The 15,061-nt window shown below is 40.1% G+C and overlaps 1 protein-coding gene across 1 annotated transcript in view; it reads left to right on the forward strand.

Moving 5' to 3' along the window:
* Nucleotides 1-15,061, forward strand: part of kcnh5b (potassium voltage-gated channel, subfamily H (eag-related), member 5b) — a 127,408-nt gene that overhangs the window by 72,394 nt on the left and 39,953 nt on the right. Inside the window, exons 9-11 of the mRNA XM_023405307.2 lie at nucleotides 1,849-2,048; nucleotides 5,884-5,943; nucleotides 8,552-8,744. Of these exons, the coding sequence (XP_023261075.1) occupies nucleotides 1,849-2,048; nucleotides 5,884-5,943; nucleotides 8,552-8,744 (453 nt within the window). The remainder of the gene's footprint in view (nucleotides 1-1,848; nucleotides 2,049-5,883; nucleotides 5,944-8,551; nucleotides 8,745-15,061) is intronic.

Here is a 15,061-nt window from a genome sequence, read left to right on the forward strand (position 1 = left end):
GGGGTGGGGGGGCAGAGAGAGAACTATTTCGAGTGAGGTCTCTATGGAAACAGTAGAGTAGCAGCAGCAGGGTAAAGAGGAGGCTGACAGCTCGGCTCGGCAGCGACGACGCACAATAACTTTAAGTTCAAAAGGAGGGAAACACTCATGCTTCTCCTCTTGAATGCCTCCTCAGCAGTAAAGGCCATCGTTAATGCAGCCTGTTATCTGCCAGGAATCATCATAACTGCTTGTTTTTATAAAAATCATAAATATTTTACGACTTTTTTTTTGGCATATTTAAGGTGTTAATTAAATCTCAAGTGCCACTTTAACAATGTCCACCTCCCTCGTTGTCTATGTTTTTCTGCCCTCACCCCAACGTGATTTACATTTTAAATAATTAACAATACAAACAACAATACAATTCTCTGTCGTTTATTGCACGTACCAAACTTCCTGAGGTGTTGTTAGGTGGTTGCTGATATAATAGTTAGTTGGATTCTGTTTTGCTATGCTTTCCTGGGGGTTAAGGTGGGTTTTAGGGTGTCAGTATGTAGCTTGTGGCTCACTTGGTGACTGACAAGTCATTAAGGTTGTTACTGGGTGATTGTTAAGGTTTTTCCAGGTGATTGTAATGGTATTTGGGGTAGTTCAAAGGGTGTTAGTAGATAGTTGTCAGGATTTTTCTACAAAATAATTCTTAGCACAAGATCAGGAAGTTTTCCTTTCAGCCACATCAGTGGGTGGAGATGAAGAAAAAGACAATATGACATTGTGAATATGTGACGCTATTGTCAATGTCATTAATGAATCTTCAAGCTTAAGCTGTTTGGGTGGAAGCTACAGTGTCACAGATGACTGATAGAGTGTAGTGGATGATTGATGGGTAATTACTAGTCGGTTAGTAGGAAGTTACTGGGGTGCTCTGGTGGTTTAAAGGGAATCATTTAATGGTTGCTAAGGTGCTGAGGGTGGTTGTTTGGGTGTCACTTGTTATCACTAGAACATTTTGTGTGGTTGATCTTATTTGTAGAACATTGTACAGAGACAAAGTTCTTTGTTTGCGATATAATATAAGTTATAATAGTAACAAGTTATTGTCATCTCTGACAATTATTCCACAATTTCAATGATATTTTCAATGGCCTCTAAGTCCGTGTGGACCGGGGACTAAATCCATGACACACTAGTCCTAACTAACTATGGTGTCTTGGGTTGTTATTAATGTGTTTGACACGGGTGGTACAGTGATTTTGGAGGGTTGGCGGGATGTCACCTATCTCTATGTGCAGGAAATGTTCTCCTCCACATTGTGGAAAAACTTATTTTGTTCTATTTGTGTTTACATTTATTCAAACACAAACAGAATGTTGAATCTATAATCCATCCACTTTTATGACTGACTGCCTACAGGACTGTGATGGTTCCTCACTGTCGTACTCCAATCTGCATCAAGGCTGTGTTCACTTCTCTCACTGAGCTGCTCGTCTCTTCAGCCACAAAGTGCTTTCACAAATTCATTATTCTTTATTTATTTGGTTCCCCATTAGCTTCCACAAAGTGGCTGCTGGAGGAACATGTGTTTGTGTGTGTGTGTGTGTGTGTGTGTGTGTGTGTGTGTGTGTGTGTGTGTGTGTGTGTTCTGTTCCAGTCAAAATAATCACTTTCATGAAAGGCTTTAATGAACCATGTTTTATGGAGCACTCACAGGGCAACAAGAAGAAAGAAATGAGAAAATGGTTTAAACCAAGAAATAAAGGATAAAACAAGGAAGAAAAACACAAGTTTAAGACACAGATCCAGAGTGTGTGCGTGTGTGTATTTGGCAAAGATGTATTTATCCTTCTCCTCTCTGCTCCTGTCTAGCTCTGCTCTATGCCACCATCTTTGGAAACGTGACCACCATCTTCCAGCAGATGTACGCCAACACCAACCGCTACCACGAGATGCTCAACAATGTCAGGGACTTCCTGAAGCTCTACCAGGTTCCCAAGGGCCTGAGCGAGCGGGTGATGGACTACATCGTTTCCACCTGGTCGATGTCCAAAGGCATCGACACAGAGAAGGTACGACTGAAAAGTCAAAAGTCAAGTTTGATCAGTGTGAGACGGTGATGTGACATGTTTGTGTGGTCACACTGAGGTTTTGTTCATTCCTTTCGTCACAGCAATGATCTGATTTTGTTGTACGGTCGTTACCTGAGATTACAAAAACGCCAAGTCACATATGAGGACAGGAATGAGAGGAGACATTTAATGAGACATTTTTTAAGCTAATTCAACCAGACTGTCGTGTCACAAAGACGCTATAAACAAAGCATCACAACAAAACAGGTGAATATAAAGGAGTAAAATACAATCATAACAAAATGCCTTACAGCCAGCCACCAGTCACATACAGTTATTACCTAATCCGCCCAAACACTCAGTAGTGAACTTTTGACCCTCAGATCATAGGCTGCAGTTGATATTGTAAATGTGTATTATATTATATTACTGAAAAACAGATTAGTGTGACTTATGGTTAAGTTTAACGTGAACTCCAAGCTCGAAGAATAAAGGCTGCAGGGGCTCTGAATGAGTCTGAGTTCTTCAGAATCTGGGTTATGAATTGTTTAAATTCTGTCTTCTGCCTTCACTCTACCAACAACGGTTCAAGACCGGGGACTGCATTTGAAGCTGAACTATAAAAACAGTATTATATACAAAACTAATTCAGTGATGGTGGGAGAAAGATAAGAGAAAAATGTTTTTCCATGAAGAAGATTTAGACCAAAGGAACAGATGAAAGTAGTATGGCTACATGAAAACTGTACAAGCTAACTGTCCCACGATCATTGAACTTACCAGGAAGAAACAAAGTATGACCAGTGAAAGATTAGCATCAAGTCCCCGTAGCAAGTAGCTAAAACAGTAATTAATCTAGCCAACAGAATCACAGTTGACAATACAGAAATAAAATACATCAACTTTAAACCACACACACACACACACACACACACACACACACACACACACACACACACACGTCATAAAATGAATGTGTAAAACAGAAGCTCCCTGAATGTAACAATGGCAGCTGCTACTGAAATGTGCCAGGACCTGTTGTTATTGACTGAAACTGATTGTCGGTGACAGAACAGTCTGAACTTTCTTAGTTAATGAAAACATTAATGTCACCATAAGATGTAAAACTTAACATTGGACAGATTAAGTACATTGTTAACCCCAAATTGCCCCCAGACTAGCTTTAGTATCAGGCTGAATTTATGGCAGATTGGCTTGAAGTTTGAAGCTCAGTGACATGTCTCAGTCCCCCAATGACATTCATAAACTACTAAATTATTTTCCCATTTATGTTGATCGGTCTTCTGTAGTTTAAGCAGGTGCACGATTCAGTTTCCCACATGGCTACTGTCAAGAGGTCTGTTATGAACTGTAATGAGCTTGTTGTAATGTTACTGGAATAGTATTTAATGTGATAAAGCAACATGCAAGCCTGAGTCTAGCCTGCTTTATACGACTCAAGTTATTGTTAAACTATAACTACCTTTTCACCTTGTCATAAGACTATTAGTCAACTCAAAATTTAAATTGTTGCTCCACACTAAAGGACTGCAAGATTAAAAACATTCTCATTATACTCCTCCATGCTCTGCATCCATTTATCCAGAGATCATTTATCTTTTCAGAATCTAGATCTGACTTTAACATGAGCTCTGATCTGATCAAACACAACACACACCTCACACATACAATAGCACTGAAGCCATTAATGAAGCTGTGCATCACTTGCATCACCTGCAGCCTTCAGAGCTGAGCTGAGGAGGCAAAAAAAGGAGCTAATAAAAGCAAACACACATTAAAGTGCTGGGGGTTTTTTCACATTAAACACAGCTTCACTTCTCTTCAGTATTTCTTCTTCCTCTCTTTGTATGCATGTTTCCTGTGGGCATGCAGTGACTAGTAATAACTGTGGTGAACATTGATTATTGTTATCAAACATTAATGTGTCATGTCTTATGTGTACTGTAAATCACCTCCTGTTGTTCTGCAGAGACGGACTTCCCCCTCAGATAGCACTCTAAATCAAACTGTGCTCCTGCAGCCTTAAATTCAGCTTGATTTCTGACTCTGTTTATTATTGTGTTGCGTCTGTCACCTCAGGAGGGACGTTATGAAAGCAATTCAATTCTCAGTGCAGGTGTCAGGTTTTTCTTTTCTGATCTGGGAACCGACCAATCATAAAATCCTGTAAGGAGGTCTGTGTTAACTTCAGAAGTGGTCACAGCACTAACTCATCAATTTCTCATAATTCTCTCATTATATTTGTCCTGTTTCTTTTTCAGTTTGAATCACAAGCGCACTCCCGATCAATCCTATTTTTGTAGTTTTGGTAGAGATAATTAAACACTATTGAAGAGACATAAGGCGAGTCTTGTGCCCACCCTCAGTATAAATACCTCGGAGTCAGAGCTGGGGCCAATTAGTGTGTATTTTTTGTCACTTTGGGAGCAGTTACACAGTTCTCAGTCAGCTGTTTATGTGAATACACACCCCAAAAAAAAGAAAAACACAGGCTCAGCAGTACTAATAATCCTCTACTTTAAATAAGGCAAATAAGATTTTCAAAGGCTGTTGTGTTGCAGAGGCTTTTAGATGATTTATTGTTCCCCTTGGTCGATTTTGTTCATATTTAACAAGGCAGGATTGCAGAGGACAGGCCAGTTAATATTTTGTTTTCTGTTTTACCTAAATGCTTCAGTTAATTAGGCTGGATTTCAGAATGTGTGTAATGAGCCGGACAAAATGATTATAATTTAAAGTTTAGGCTCTTTGGCAGACAATTGTTTCCAAAGGGAGTTAATGAATGTAACAGCTAAATAAGCTTGAGTTTCTAAACTGTAGTAAAGCACGGACAGTAAGCTGCAGGAAAGCTGGGTGGGGAACAGGAGAGAGACAGAATGTAAGTCTTGGGTCAGAGAACCCAAACTTCTACCTGAAGCAGTAAGTGTCTCATGCTGATTGGCTGTCAGATGGAAACTCCAGACCTTTCAGTCACTCAGGCATTCATCATATTTCTAATGGGAGGAACATTGAAAAGGAGAACTCTGTCACAACTTCAGAGGTGACAATAAACAACGTCAGACAGGTGTAAAGTAACAAAAAACATGATTTACTCCAACAGAGAACGAGCTGACTTCAACTCAAGTCAGAGCAACAGGTACAATCAAAGATGGGACAGGATTACTTATTTGTTTAGCAAGTGGAGAACTGCTGAACCACAGTCCACTCAGTGCTGCTGCCGCCGGTAGTCGGAAGCTGTACTGCAGCAATAACACTGATTAAAACAGTGGCAGCACTGATTGCTCCACAGGTCAGCAGCACCCCTGCACTGAGGGCACTGCTGCCGTGGTTTGTACTGACTCTAAAGGAAAATCGTGCAGTTTTTCATTGACAAAACAATCTGAAGACAAGGTCCATTAACCATCTGTTCTGAGGCTTTTGACCGTTTCACACAGAGTTTCAGAACCGTATCTTCTGAGCCTCAGAGCCAAAGCGACATTAATATAACAGCATGAAATCAGGGATTTAAAGACCTCTGACCTCAGTGCAAGTAGGACAAGACAAAAGAGACTGAATTCAAGGAGACCAGTGGAGTATCAGAAACACAAAAATGTATTTAATGAGCCAACAACAGTGTTGTGAAGACAAATGTAAAATATGTCCTCAGTTCTTTCTCTTTCACCTTGTTTCTGACAGACCTCCATCAGTTATTGTTTGTGAATCTGTTGCTGTAATGAATCAATAAAGGAAAAAATGAAAGAATGATTTATTATTCTTTTATTATTCGTTGTTCCTGATACTGAGTGTGACTCATTAATGTGTCTCTGTCCTCCAGGTCTTATCCATTTGTCCCAAGGACATGCGAGCCGACATCTGTGTCCACCTCAACAGGAAGGTGTGTGTCTGTTGTTTTCTTATGCACGCATTCGTTCTGCCGCAATGTTTAATCTGATCTGTGTAGAAAATGCCACAAGATAGACAGTGTGAGTTCTGGGACAGGTTAACATTACACTGTGATACATGTACAAATGTTAAAGCTATAGGTAGATGTTGATTGTTTATTTATTTTGTTACAATTGGGGAGCGCTAGACTCAGAAATGTTGAAATCTTACATATCAAGGTTTAAACAAAGCTGAAATGATAACAAACTGACCTTGTGAAAAGTCCTTTAATATTTCATCCTGGGTCACAAAATGTAATATTTATTTAATTGGTAGTAGTGCAAAATGGAAATGCATTTACAAGGACTTATTCACCTGCATTAGACAAAATCAAGAATAAAAACTCATGATGGGATGATGGTAATGTCCTTGTGCACTGGCCACAGACCTATATTGAACACACATCTAACACAGTGATGTTAGATTTCTGGAGCAGGACGTTCATCAACTCCTCCTCCATGAAGAGTCCTCGGTTGCTTCTCTTACATAACGATGCTCAGAAGCTTCTGGGCATCACTTGACACGACTGATACAGACCCCAAAACTTTGGCAGGCTCAAACTGCTGCGCTGGCATTGAACCAAGGACACCTTTTGGTTGGGTAACTGCGCCGTGTACCAACCGTCTTCATGATAAATACTCAGAACTCCCTAAAGTTAATCTTGTCATTCAGCGCAGCCGATTATCGATTAGTCTCAAATATCTCTAGAATAACTCAAGAAGAAGCTTTTCATTCATCAAACATCGTGGTTCTTCAAGGATATTTACTAGTGATGTTGAAATGTTAATAAAGGCAGTACACTTAAACCAGGGCAAAAAAACTTATTATAACAGATGGTAAGATAGTATTTATTATTATTATTCAAAAGAAGCAGATCTGTTTATTCTACACTACACTCATTATAAATGAAGCATTGTGGTGCTACAGAGATGCCCCAGACTACAAATCATATTCTCCAGATGTTGAGTGAACATGCTTGTCTGGTACAGACCCCAGCAAAAATTACATTGTTATTTTTATACTTTTTTTTTTTTTTTGTGAAAATGAAATTCAAAAATTATAATTCCCACCAAAATCATGATTCATACCAGTATCGTTCAACCGTAGTCCTACATATCCAAAAGTTGTTTTGCCAGAAGACACTGGCCACCACAGTTTACTGTAAACCAGGTCCTTTTGCAACAAAAACTGAGCTGATAACTCATTAAGCACCACATTCCCACAGAGTAATTAAAAAATATTCTCCTTTATTAAGTAAGTCTGGTTTTTCTAATAGTTTAGTAACACTGCAGATTTCAAAACTAAGGTCAAAGTTGGTAAAAATAAGAAAATAAAAGTCCCTTTCCCCTTCACTAATTACCTTTCCTCTATATAACATTGTGTTTTCAGTGCTGCTGCTGCTGCTGGTTGAAAAGACGTCATGACTAAAAACATGAAATGCTAAACGTGTATTTCAGGAAAAAAACTGGACTCAAACAGTCGTCTGCCTTTCTGCTTCTTTTGATGTAAAGCATCACACACCAGCCGAGTTCGTAAACATGACGAGTTTAACAGTGTCACATTAGAGGAATTCTGGGTTTTGTAGTCTTCGATCTTCAAAACTTCAAGCAGTCACCATGTGCTGCAGTGTGGGACTGCTGACAGCGAGCCGACTGCTGTCCCAGCAAAACAAAAGCCCCTTAAATAAAAACTCAAAGATGAGACAGTGAAACTTGAAGGGAGACGAGGTGTTAAGGGATTATTTCCTGATGGAGACGTACGTTTCCTCTCTAGGACTTCAGGTGATTGACAGGAAGCACTGATATAAAAACACTGAGCTCATCTCAGTGAAATGAGGAACAAAGTAAGTGAAGGCTTCACCGTCACTGTAATGGATTATCTCACTGTGTGGAAGCGGTTTTTCATTCTGCATGTGTGTGAATGGATATCAGTAAATGACTTCTTCTGCAGAGAGGAAAACAAGGAGGAGGAATAATCTAGATACATTGAGATACATGAGAGGAAGACCTCTGTTGTGTCCTCCAGAGCTGCAGTGCTGCTTCACTAACAACTTTCTACAGTTGTTTTACACTTGTTTGAGCTTTGCAGTGGTGATGTTGAGGCTGTTACTTTGTTGTAACGATGGAGCTAAAGAAAAAAGTCTCAAACTCTGTAGAGAATGAACATGATCAGCAAAATGTCGTCGTCTGTGGACTGAATATTCAGCAGTTAATGATAATCTGGCCCATCGGTGCTGAGAAATCTCATCAATGCAGAATTGATTGAGTCATTCAAGATGAGCCACACAGACGAACTGTTAAATAATCTTAATTCCCGGTTACTAACTCTAATATTATATCTATATCTAACATTCATAGAAATCTTAATAATAATCTAATATTTGATGCTTTCTTTGTTTAAAGTTGTTGCTCAGCTGTAATCTGATTACAGAGGTGGTGCCTTTTCATCAGTAAATTTTAAATAATTACAAAACAAATGTCTCAAACCGGTGCTCGCTGATTCGTGTTTATTCTGCTATTCAGGAAACAGCCTCACTTCCAGTCTTCTTTCATCTCACTCAGGTGTTCAACGAACATCCAGCGTTCAGGTTAGCCAGCGACGGCTGCCTGCGCTCGCTGGCCGTTGAGTTCCAGACCACCCACTGCGCTCCCGGAGACCTGATCTTCCACGCTGGGGAGAGCGTTGACACCCTGTGTTTCGTGGTGTCGGGGTCACTGGAGGTCATCCAGGACGACGAGGTCATTGCCATCTTGGGTATGTGGTCAAGTAATTCAGAATTAGAAATTACACACAAAAAAAAAAAACTTGACAGTGAGTTTAACAATGAGTTAATTGTTTATATGATATATAAAGTAAAAATACCAAACTTTAACTTCTCAAATGCAGATTTACAGCTTTTTTTATATTTACATATTATTGTAGATTGTGAATAATCTTGGGTTTTGGACAAAACAAGTCGGTTGAAGACTTCCTGGACTTTGGGATGTTGTGATCGTCCATTATCTGAACATTTTTGGATAAAAATAACTATTGGCAGCAGCCATAGTCTGGATTTAATGCTGTGTTTGGAGGATGAAATCAACCCTCTTTTTTATCACGAACTCTTTATGATTGTGCAACATTAAAACATTCACAGAGAACAGGCAGAGAAGGATACAAACCATGTTGATAGGCGACTGTAGGAACCTACAACAGGCAGTGAATTTCAAATACTGGGAATAAAGGGGTGATCTGTGTGTCTGGAGCAGCTGCAAAGACCTGACAGCTGTTGTCAAAAAGAACATACGACTGAAACATGTCACAATAAAGCAGAGGAGAAACAACTAAAAACTCAAATAAACTACTGACATTTTACAAAAACAACATTTTTATCACCAAATCGTCGTATTTGTGGAAAGTGGGAAATGATGGTTACGCATTTTTGACCTTATCCACTGGAAGTTGAAGGGGTTTAATGTCTCCACACACATAGAAAAACACATAACCCTTCAACTGAAGTGCAAATCACTCATACATCAACAACAGGTATGTAGTCAGACCTGCTATTTTTATGCCTGAATTGTGAAAATATAAACATTTCACACAGAAAACAAAAGGGTGAGTGAGCTTGAAAGCTGAGTCACTTGAATGAAAAACAGCAGTCGGCTTGTGTCGTGTCTGACTTTGGAGTGTTAAACACAAACAGACTCTTATCTGCTGCCATGCATATTGCTCTCTGCAGCCTTGCACTGTAATATTCATGAGGAGGAGAAGAACCGGAAAGGAAGAATAAGAGGCTAACGGCGATAATGTCGGGGAAGCTGCTTTTTATTGAGACAAGCACAGATAGTACTGATGACATAAACTGGCAGCGGCAGCAGCCGGTGTAGTGCACGTCCTCATCACCATCAGCGAGCCCCAGACGAGCGTTTACTGACAGAGAATAACAAGAAGGAAAGATGATTACAACAGAGCGGGGGCAGAGCTGCACAGAAAACTGGTGTTAAGATCATTTGGTGTTTGTAGAAGTTTTTAGGAATTCACACACACATACACACACACACACACACACACACACACACACACAAAAGAACTTTACTTAACAACAACAACATAAGTCAGCTTGACAATCACTGCTCATTAGAAATATAAAAGTTGGACATTTACTGTTGCTGTTTACCAGGTTATAACAGTACGGTCATGTTGAAACACAGTCTGAGCTGTTTCCTGGACAAGACCGACAATTCAAAAACTGGTTTATCACGACTTGGGTTCTCACGATACTAGAATTTCAAACTCGATAATGAAACCCAGGAAAATACTCGATACTCAATACCGTTGTGTGTCAACCAGAAGAGGCGAAAGCGGCACTGTTGGTATCGATACTGTTGCAAAAAATACGTTTGACTCATTCGGACCGACAGAGAGGTTGTAAAGACGCCAACAGTTTTTCTAGATTATCTAGACCACTGTTTTTTCGAAGGTCAAGCTGAAAATAAGTCTTTAATTATTCCTTGTTGTTGATACGCACAACTACTTATACCACTGCGTTTCCTTTATCTAGAAAAGGAAAGGTATCCCTGTGAAATTTGTAACGTTTGTTTGTGGTCAACATTTGTGTCTTAAACATATTGTGTGTATCCTTAAAGCTGCATGTGTCTATTTGTGGCCACTAGGGGGCAAAAAACATTAAAGCAACATTTAATCCCTTTATAAATTGTTGTGGCAAACACGCAGCAGACACAGAGTAACATTATCATGACATTTGGAGTCATGTTTCTGTGTGTAACCTTTGTCTTCCTGTATTCAGTTCTGGTTTGAAAACCTCTTTAGTTTACACCCAGGCTTAATCCATGTGCAGGTAAACTTTCAGTCAGCTTCTTTCTTGTTTGATGATATAATCTCTATTAACTCGATGTTGCAATACTACGGAAGATTGTGACCTGGGATGGCACCCATAGAAACTGCTGCAGCTGGTAATGCTAGCTGGTGGCATGCAAGATAGTGATCCATTATGTTACACCTATAGATGCACTGCAGCAGATAGAGAGGATCTGTTGCAACAGCAGTTTGTGCTGAACCATGTAAGGAATGATGCAGGAGAAAGAAAGGACAAGTAGGAAGGACATTAAAGAGATAAAATTCACAAAATATGAAAGATAAAAATAGAGGAATATAGAAAGGAAGAGAAGTGATGAAAAATGAGACCGCTGAAAAGAAATATTGTTCTGTTCGGAAGGAACAGACATTTGAAAAGTAGGAGGCAGAACATAGAAGAGAAGGGAGGAAGGAAGAGAGGAGGAAGTGCAGAGAGCCGTCGCTGCAGCTTCTCCATCTGTGTTGCCTCTCCACTTCCTTAACTTCATTAGAAGCTCGAGTCAGACGCAGTCAGAGGTTCATAAAAAGCACATTAGATGCTTGATAAATTGCCTCATCACACTGAAGACATTAATCAATAAACTGTCAGACGGTTGTCATCGTGAGCTGCTGTTGCTGTGAAGAGACGGACAGGACAGTTACCAAACAGCAGGATATTTTTTTCAACATGTCTGCAGTTGTTTTCCACTTATTTCTGACGTGTTTCCTCCAAACTCTGAGGCTCACATTTTGAATATTGAGGCTCTACTGCTTCTCAAACCTCAGCGTCAATGTCTCACAAAGCACACCTTCTGATTTCCTGCAGGAAGGCCAGAAAGCTCATTCAGTGTCCCGTTAAAGAATATTAACCTCAGATAACATACCTGTGGCCACTGCTCATTTGTCAAATCTGTGATGTGAAGTGATATTTTGAAAGTTTGCAGAATGATACTGGAAACTGCATCAAAGTGGCCTCTTTTTAAATTGATTCATCACACCCTTCAAAAGTCAGCAGAGCAATCATTAACTGTTCTGGTTGCTTCTCTTTCATTTTACCCCTTTACTTTGCAAATTCTGGTTCCTTCACTCAAGAATTTCCAAATTATTTTTGTCATAAAAGTGTATATATTGGATATTTTAATGAGAACACTCCTTTTTACTGCCCCTATAGGAAGCAGAATCCCCTTTGAGGTTTTGTTAAACATCTGCACAATGTAATACATTTGATTATTGAAATAACAGCAAAGTAGAGAAGAAATAATAGAGAAACTGTAACTAACATAGTGGTGAATGTGGCGTGAATACGACTGTTGTACTGATTAACGCTGTCACGCAGCTAAATGCACCAGGGTGTAGCTTAAAACAGAGAAAATGAATGGCAGTATGATGCAGGTTTTGCAAACTAGCATTAAAAACTTGATCATCCCAGACCGGATAACCAGACTTTAAAGTTGATGTTGCTCCAACACTGTGTCTCCTCCTCGATCTGTCTGTTCTCTGTAGGTAAACAGGTGAATCATTCAGATTACTCAGATACGGTAAAATCAGCGCCCATACTGCTTCCCCCGACTGTAGTTTCTTTGGTTGCCATGGTCACATAGTGAGTTGTGACAGCAAGTTGAAGAAGTTGAACCATTAGCACGTTCACGACAGCAGGAGCAGCCCTCCCTCTCCTTTCAGCTGCCGGCCTCAGGAGCACGACTTAAATGAAAAACTATGGAGACGGTGAGAATTGCTCATTGTCCAAAAGCGCCTTTAGTATAGTTTAGACTAAAGGTCAGTTCCTGGAAGTCTAGAACCAGACTTCTGGAACTGACCTTTTTCTATTAGAGCAGACCACACCCCCTGGCTTTAGTGAGATTTATTTAAGTAGAAATTAAAGGAAATTAATTCTTTTGTGAAAATATCTCGAAGGTATGACAGACCACAGCTTTATGTACAACTGCATTTGAGGAGATACCAGCAGAGTGAAGGCAAACAGTCCTTACACATGTTGTCAATGAAATGATTGCTTATGAACCCTTGAAAATCTCTCAAGGCCCCTTTGAGGTCCACAGACTCAATTTTAGGTAACAACTAAGCTCTCTGATGCTAATTGGATAGCTTGCAAATTGTTGTAAAACTTTGTGTTGCATAGCAACCAGAAAAATGTTCCTGTCCTCAGGAGTGAAGCTTGCAGCTGCAGTCTGTGTTTGAGCACATAGAACAAAAGCTGCTGTCTGATCGCAGCCTCCAGAAGGAGAGGAGGATGAAGGGATGAAGAGGAGGTCAGTGAGAGAAGGACAAGGTGGTAGTAGGAGAGAGTAGAGCTGGAATCAAAAGTAAAGGTTAAAGGACAGAGTGATGCAAGGAAATCCAAGATAAGGGGTTGGTCTCTGTGTGTTCGTGTTCACAGCATGCGAAGGAGGCAGCTTTCTAAAAAATCACAAAGTTTTCCTCGTCCTCGTGACAGCAGACCTGTTCTCAGCCAACTTCTTCTGTCGTGTTGAAAAGGAGAGAAAGCTCTGCCAGCAGCAAGCTCATGTTGGGAAACAAAAAGCAGGAGAGAGAGAGAGAGAAAGAAATACAGATGATAGGTGCAACAAAAGAAAAGTGTGTTTGAATCTTTTCAGGATTTACAATGTCAAAGTGTTTTTCAATTTTTAAGCTGCCATTTGTAATTGTTGTAAATGTAGTTTGGAGGTGGATGTAGAGACAGTCGCAGGATGGAGGTGGAGTTTCTGCAGTTTACAGAACAGTCTGTCTCTATCGAACTCAAGGAGACATTTAGATGTGAACTTCAACCAGTATTTATCTTTTCTTCAGAAAATGCAGGGATTTGGAGGATGATGGTTGTTTTCTGTGGAGACATGTTTGGAGACAAAGTTGATCTGCATCCGACAACTTGTTTTTCTTTTACTTACGTGACTCACTGCCATGGTCAGAAGATCACAGATGAAGTCACAGAAGAATACATCGTGATGATAGTAGTGGTCCGTGTAAACATCAGCAGAAGCATTATTACATATTTAGCATTAGTGAATGGTATTAGCATTTTTAATACTGGTTAATGTTTGTGTGCTGACTGAAGCATGTTTATGTTACCTATAGCTAAACCTTACCTGCTAAATAAGAGCTTCCCAGCATCATGAAAAAATCGAGTTGACGTGAAAACCCAACATTGGCTGACTGACATTGTGACGTTTAGGAGATTGTGTTTTGCTGTCAAGTCCAGATGATGTTGACTCCCTGTCATTCCCTCTGCAATGTCACCGCTGCCGTGATCTCAGCATCAACAATATTGTAACCTCTTTGAGCATCGCCTTGTTTTTATTTACATTGTATAAAAGTGGAAGTTCACCAGGACGTTTTCGGCCAGGGATGACCAAACCTTAATCTGCCCCCTAGTTGACACTTGTTTATCCTCCAGATATACACAAAGTATTCGAGCATGACACTGGTGTCACAGCGCTTGTGTATGTGTATGTGTGACCGTCTGGTGGCCTCGGTATTGAATATAAACCTTAAGGTTGCAACATGGCCTATATTCTGGGGTCCGCCTGAAGTACAAACTTTAGAGTTTTTGCTCAACTACTGGTAAAGATAGATATCTCTCACCTGATAATTGTGCTGTGTGGGTTGGACTGGATGTGTCAGATTCTTTATGGATTGTTCTTTATTTCCTCCTGTAGCACTGTGAGTTGGCGCTGTAGGTTTCTTTTTTTTTTGTTGCTCAGTTTTGGCTGCTTTAAATGCTCATGCTGTCTGTCCCATTTTTTTCAGTTTATTCCACATTTACCAGAATTGTAAATGCATCACTTACTGCCTGGCAGTAGAAGGACACTTGCTATATTGATTAGTTATAGAGAGACAACACACAAACAAGCACATGCAGAAATAGTTTGTTTAAATTTGCACTGAAATGCACACATACACACGCTCTCCGCTCTCATAAGCTTGTTTCTCTCGTAACACACACACACACACACACACACACACACACCCACACACACCCACACACACCCACCCACACCCACACTCACACTGGGACAGACTGCATATATGAGCAGTTGCTGAGCACAGCAGGGAGTGAAAAGATAGAGGGAGGGAGACGACAGGAGAGTTTTTTTGGATTCTCACCTGCTCAAATGATCTTTTCTCGTTTCAAACCAAATTAAGCTCATAGAAGAGGAGGCTGGGAACAGGGACAAAAAAATGATATAGAGCAACGCAGAAGAAAGGAGGGAGGAAGATGA

The sequence above is a fragment of the Seriola lalandi genome, unplaced genomic scaffold (assembly GCF_002814215.2).
Source record: "Seriola lalandi dorsalis isolate HSWRI2012SDOR001 ecotype SW California unplaced genomic scaffold, Sedor1 jcf7180002054271, whole genome shotgun sequence".
NCBI classification, from domain to species: Eukaryota; Metazoa; Chordata; class Actinopteri; order Carangiformes; family Carangidae; genus Seriola; species Seriola lalandi.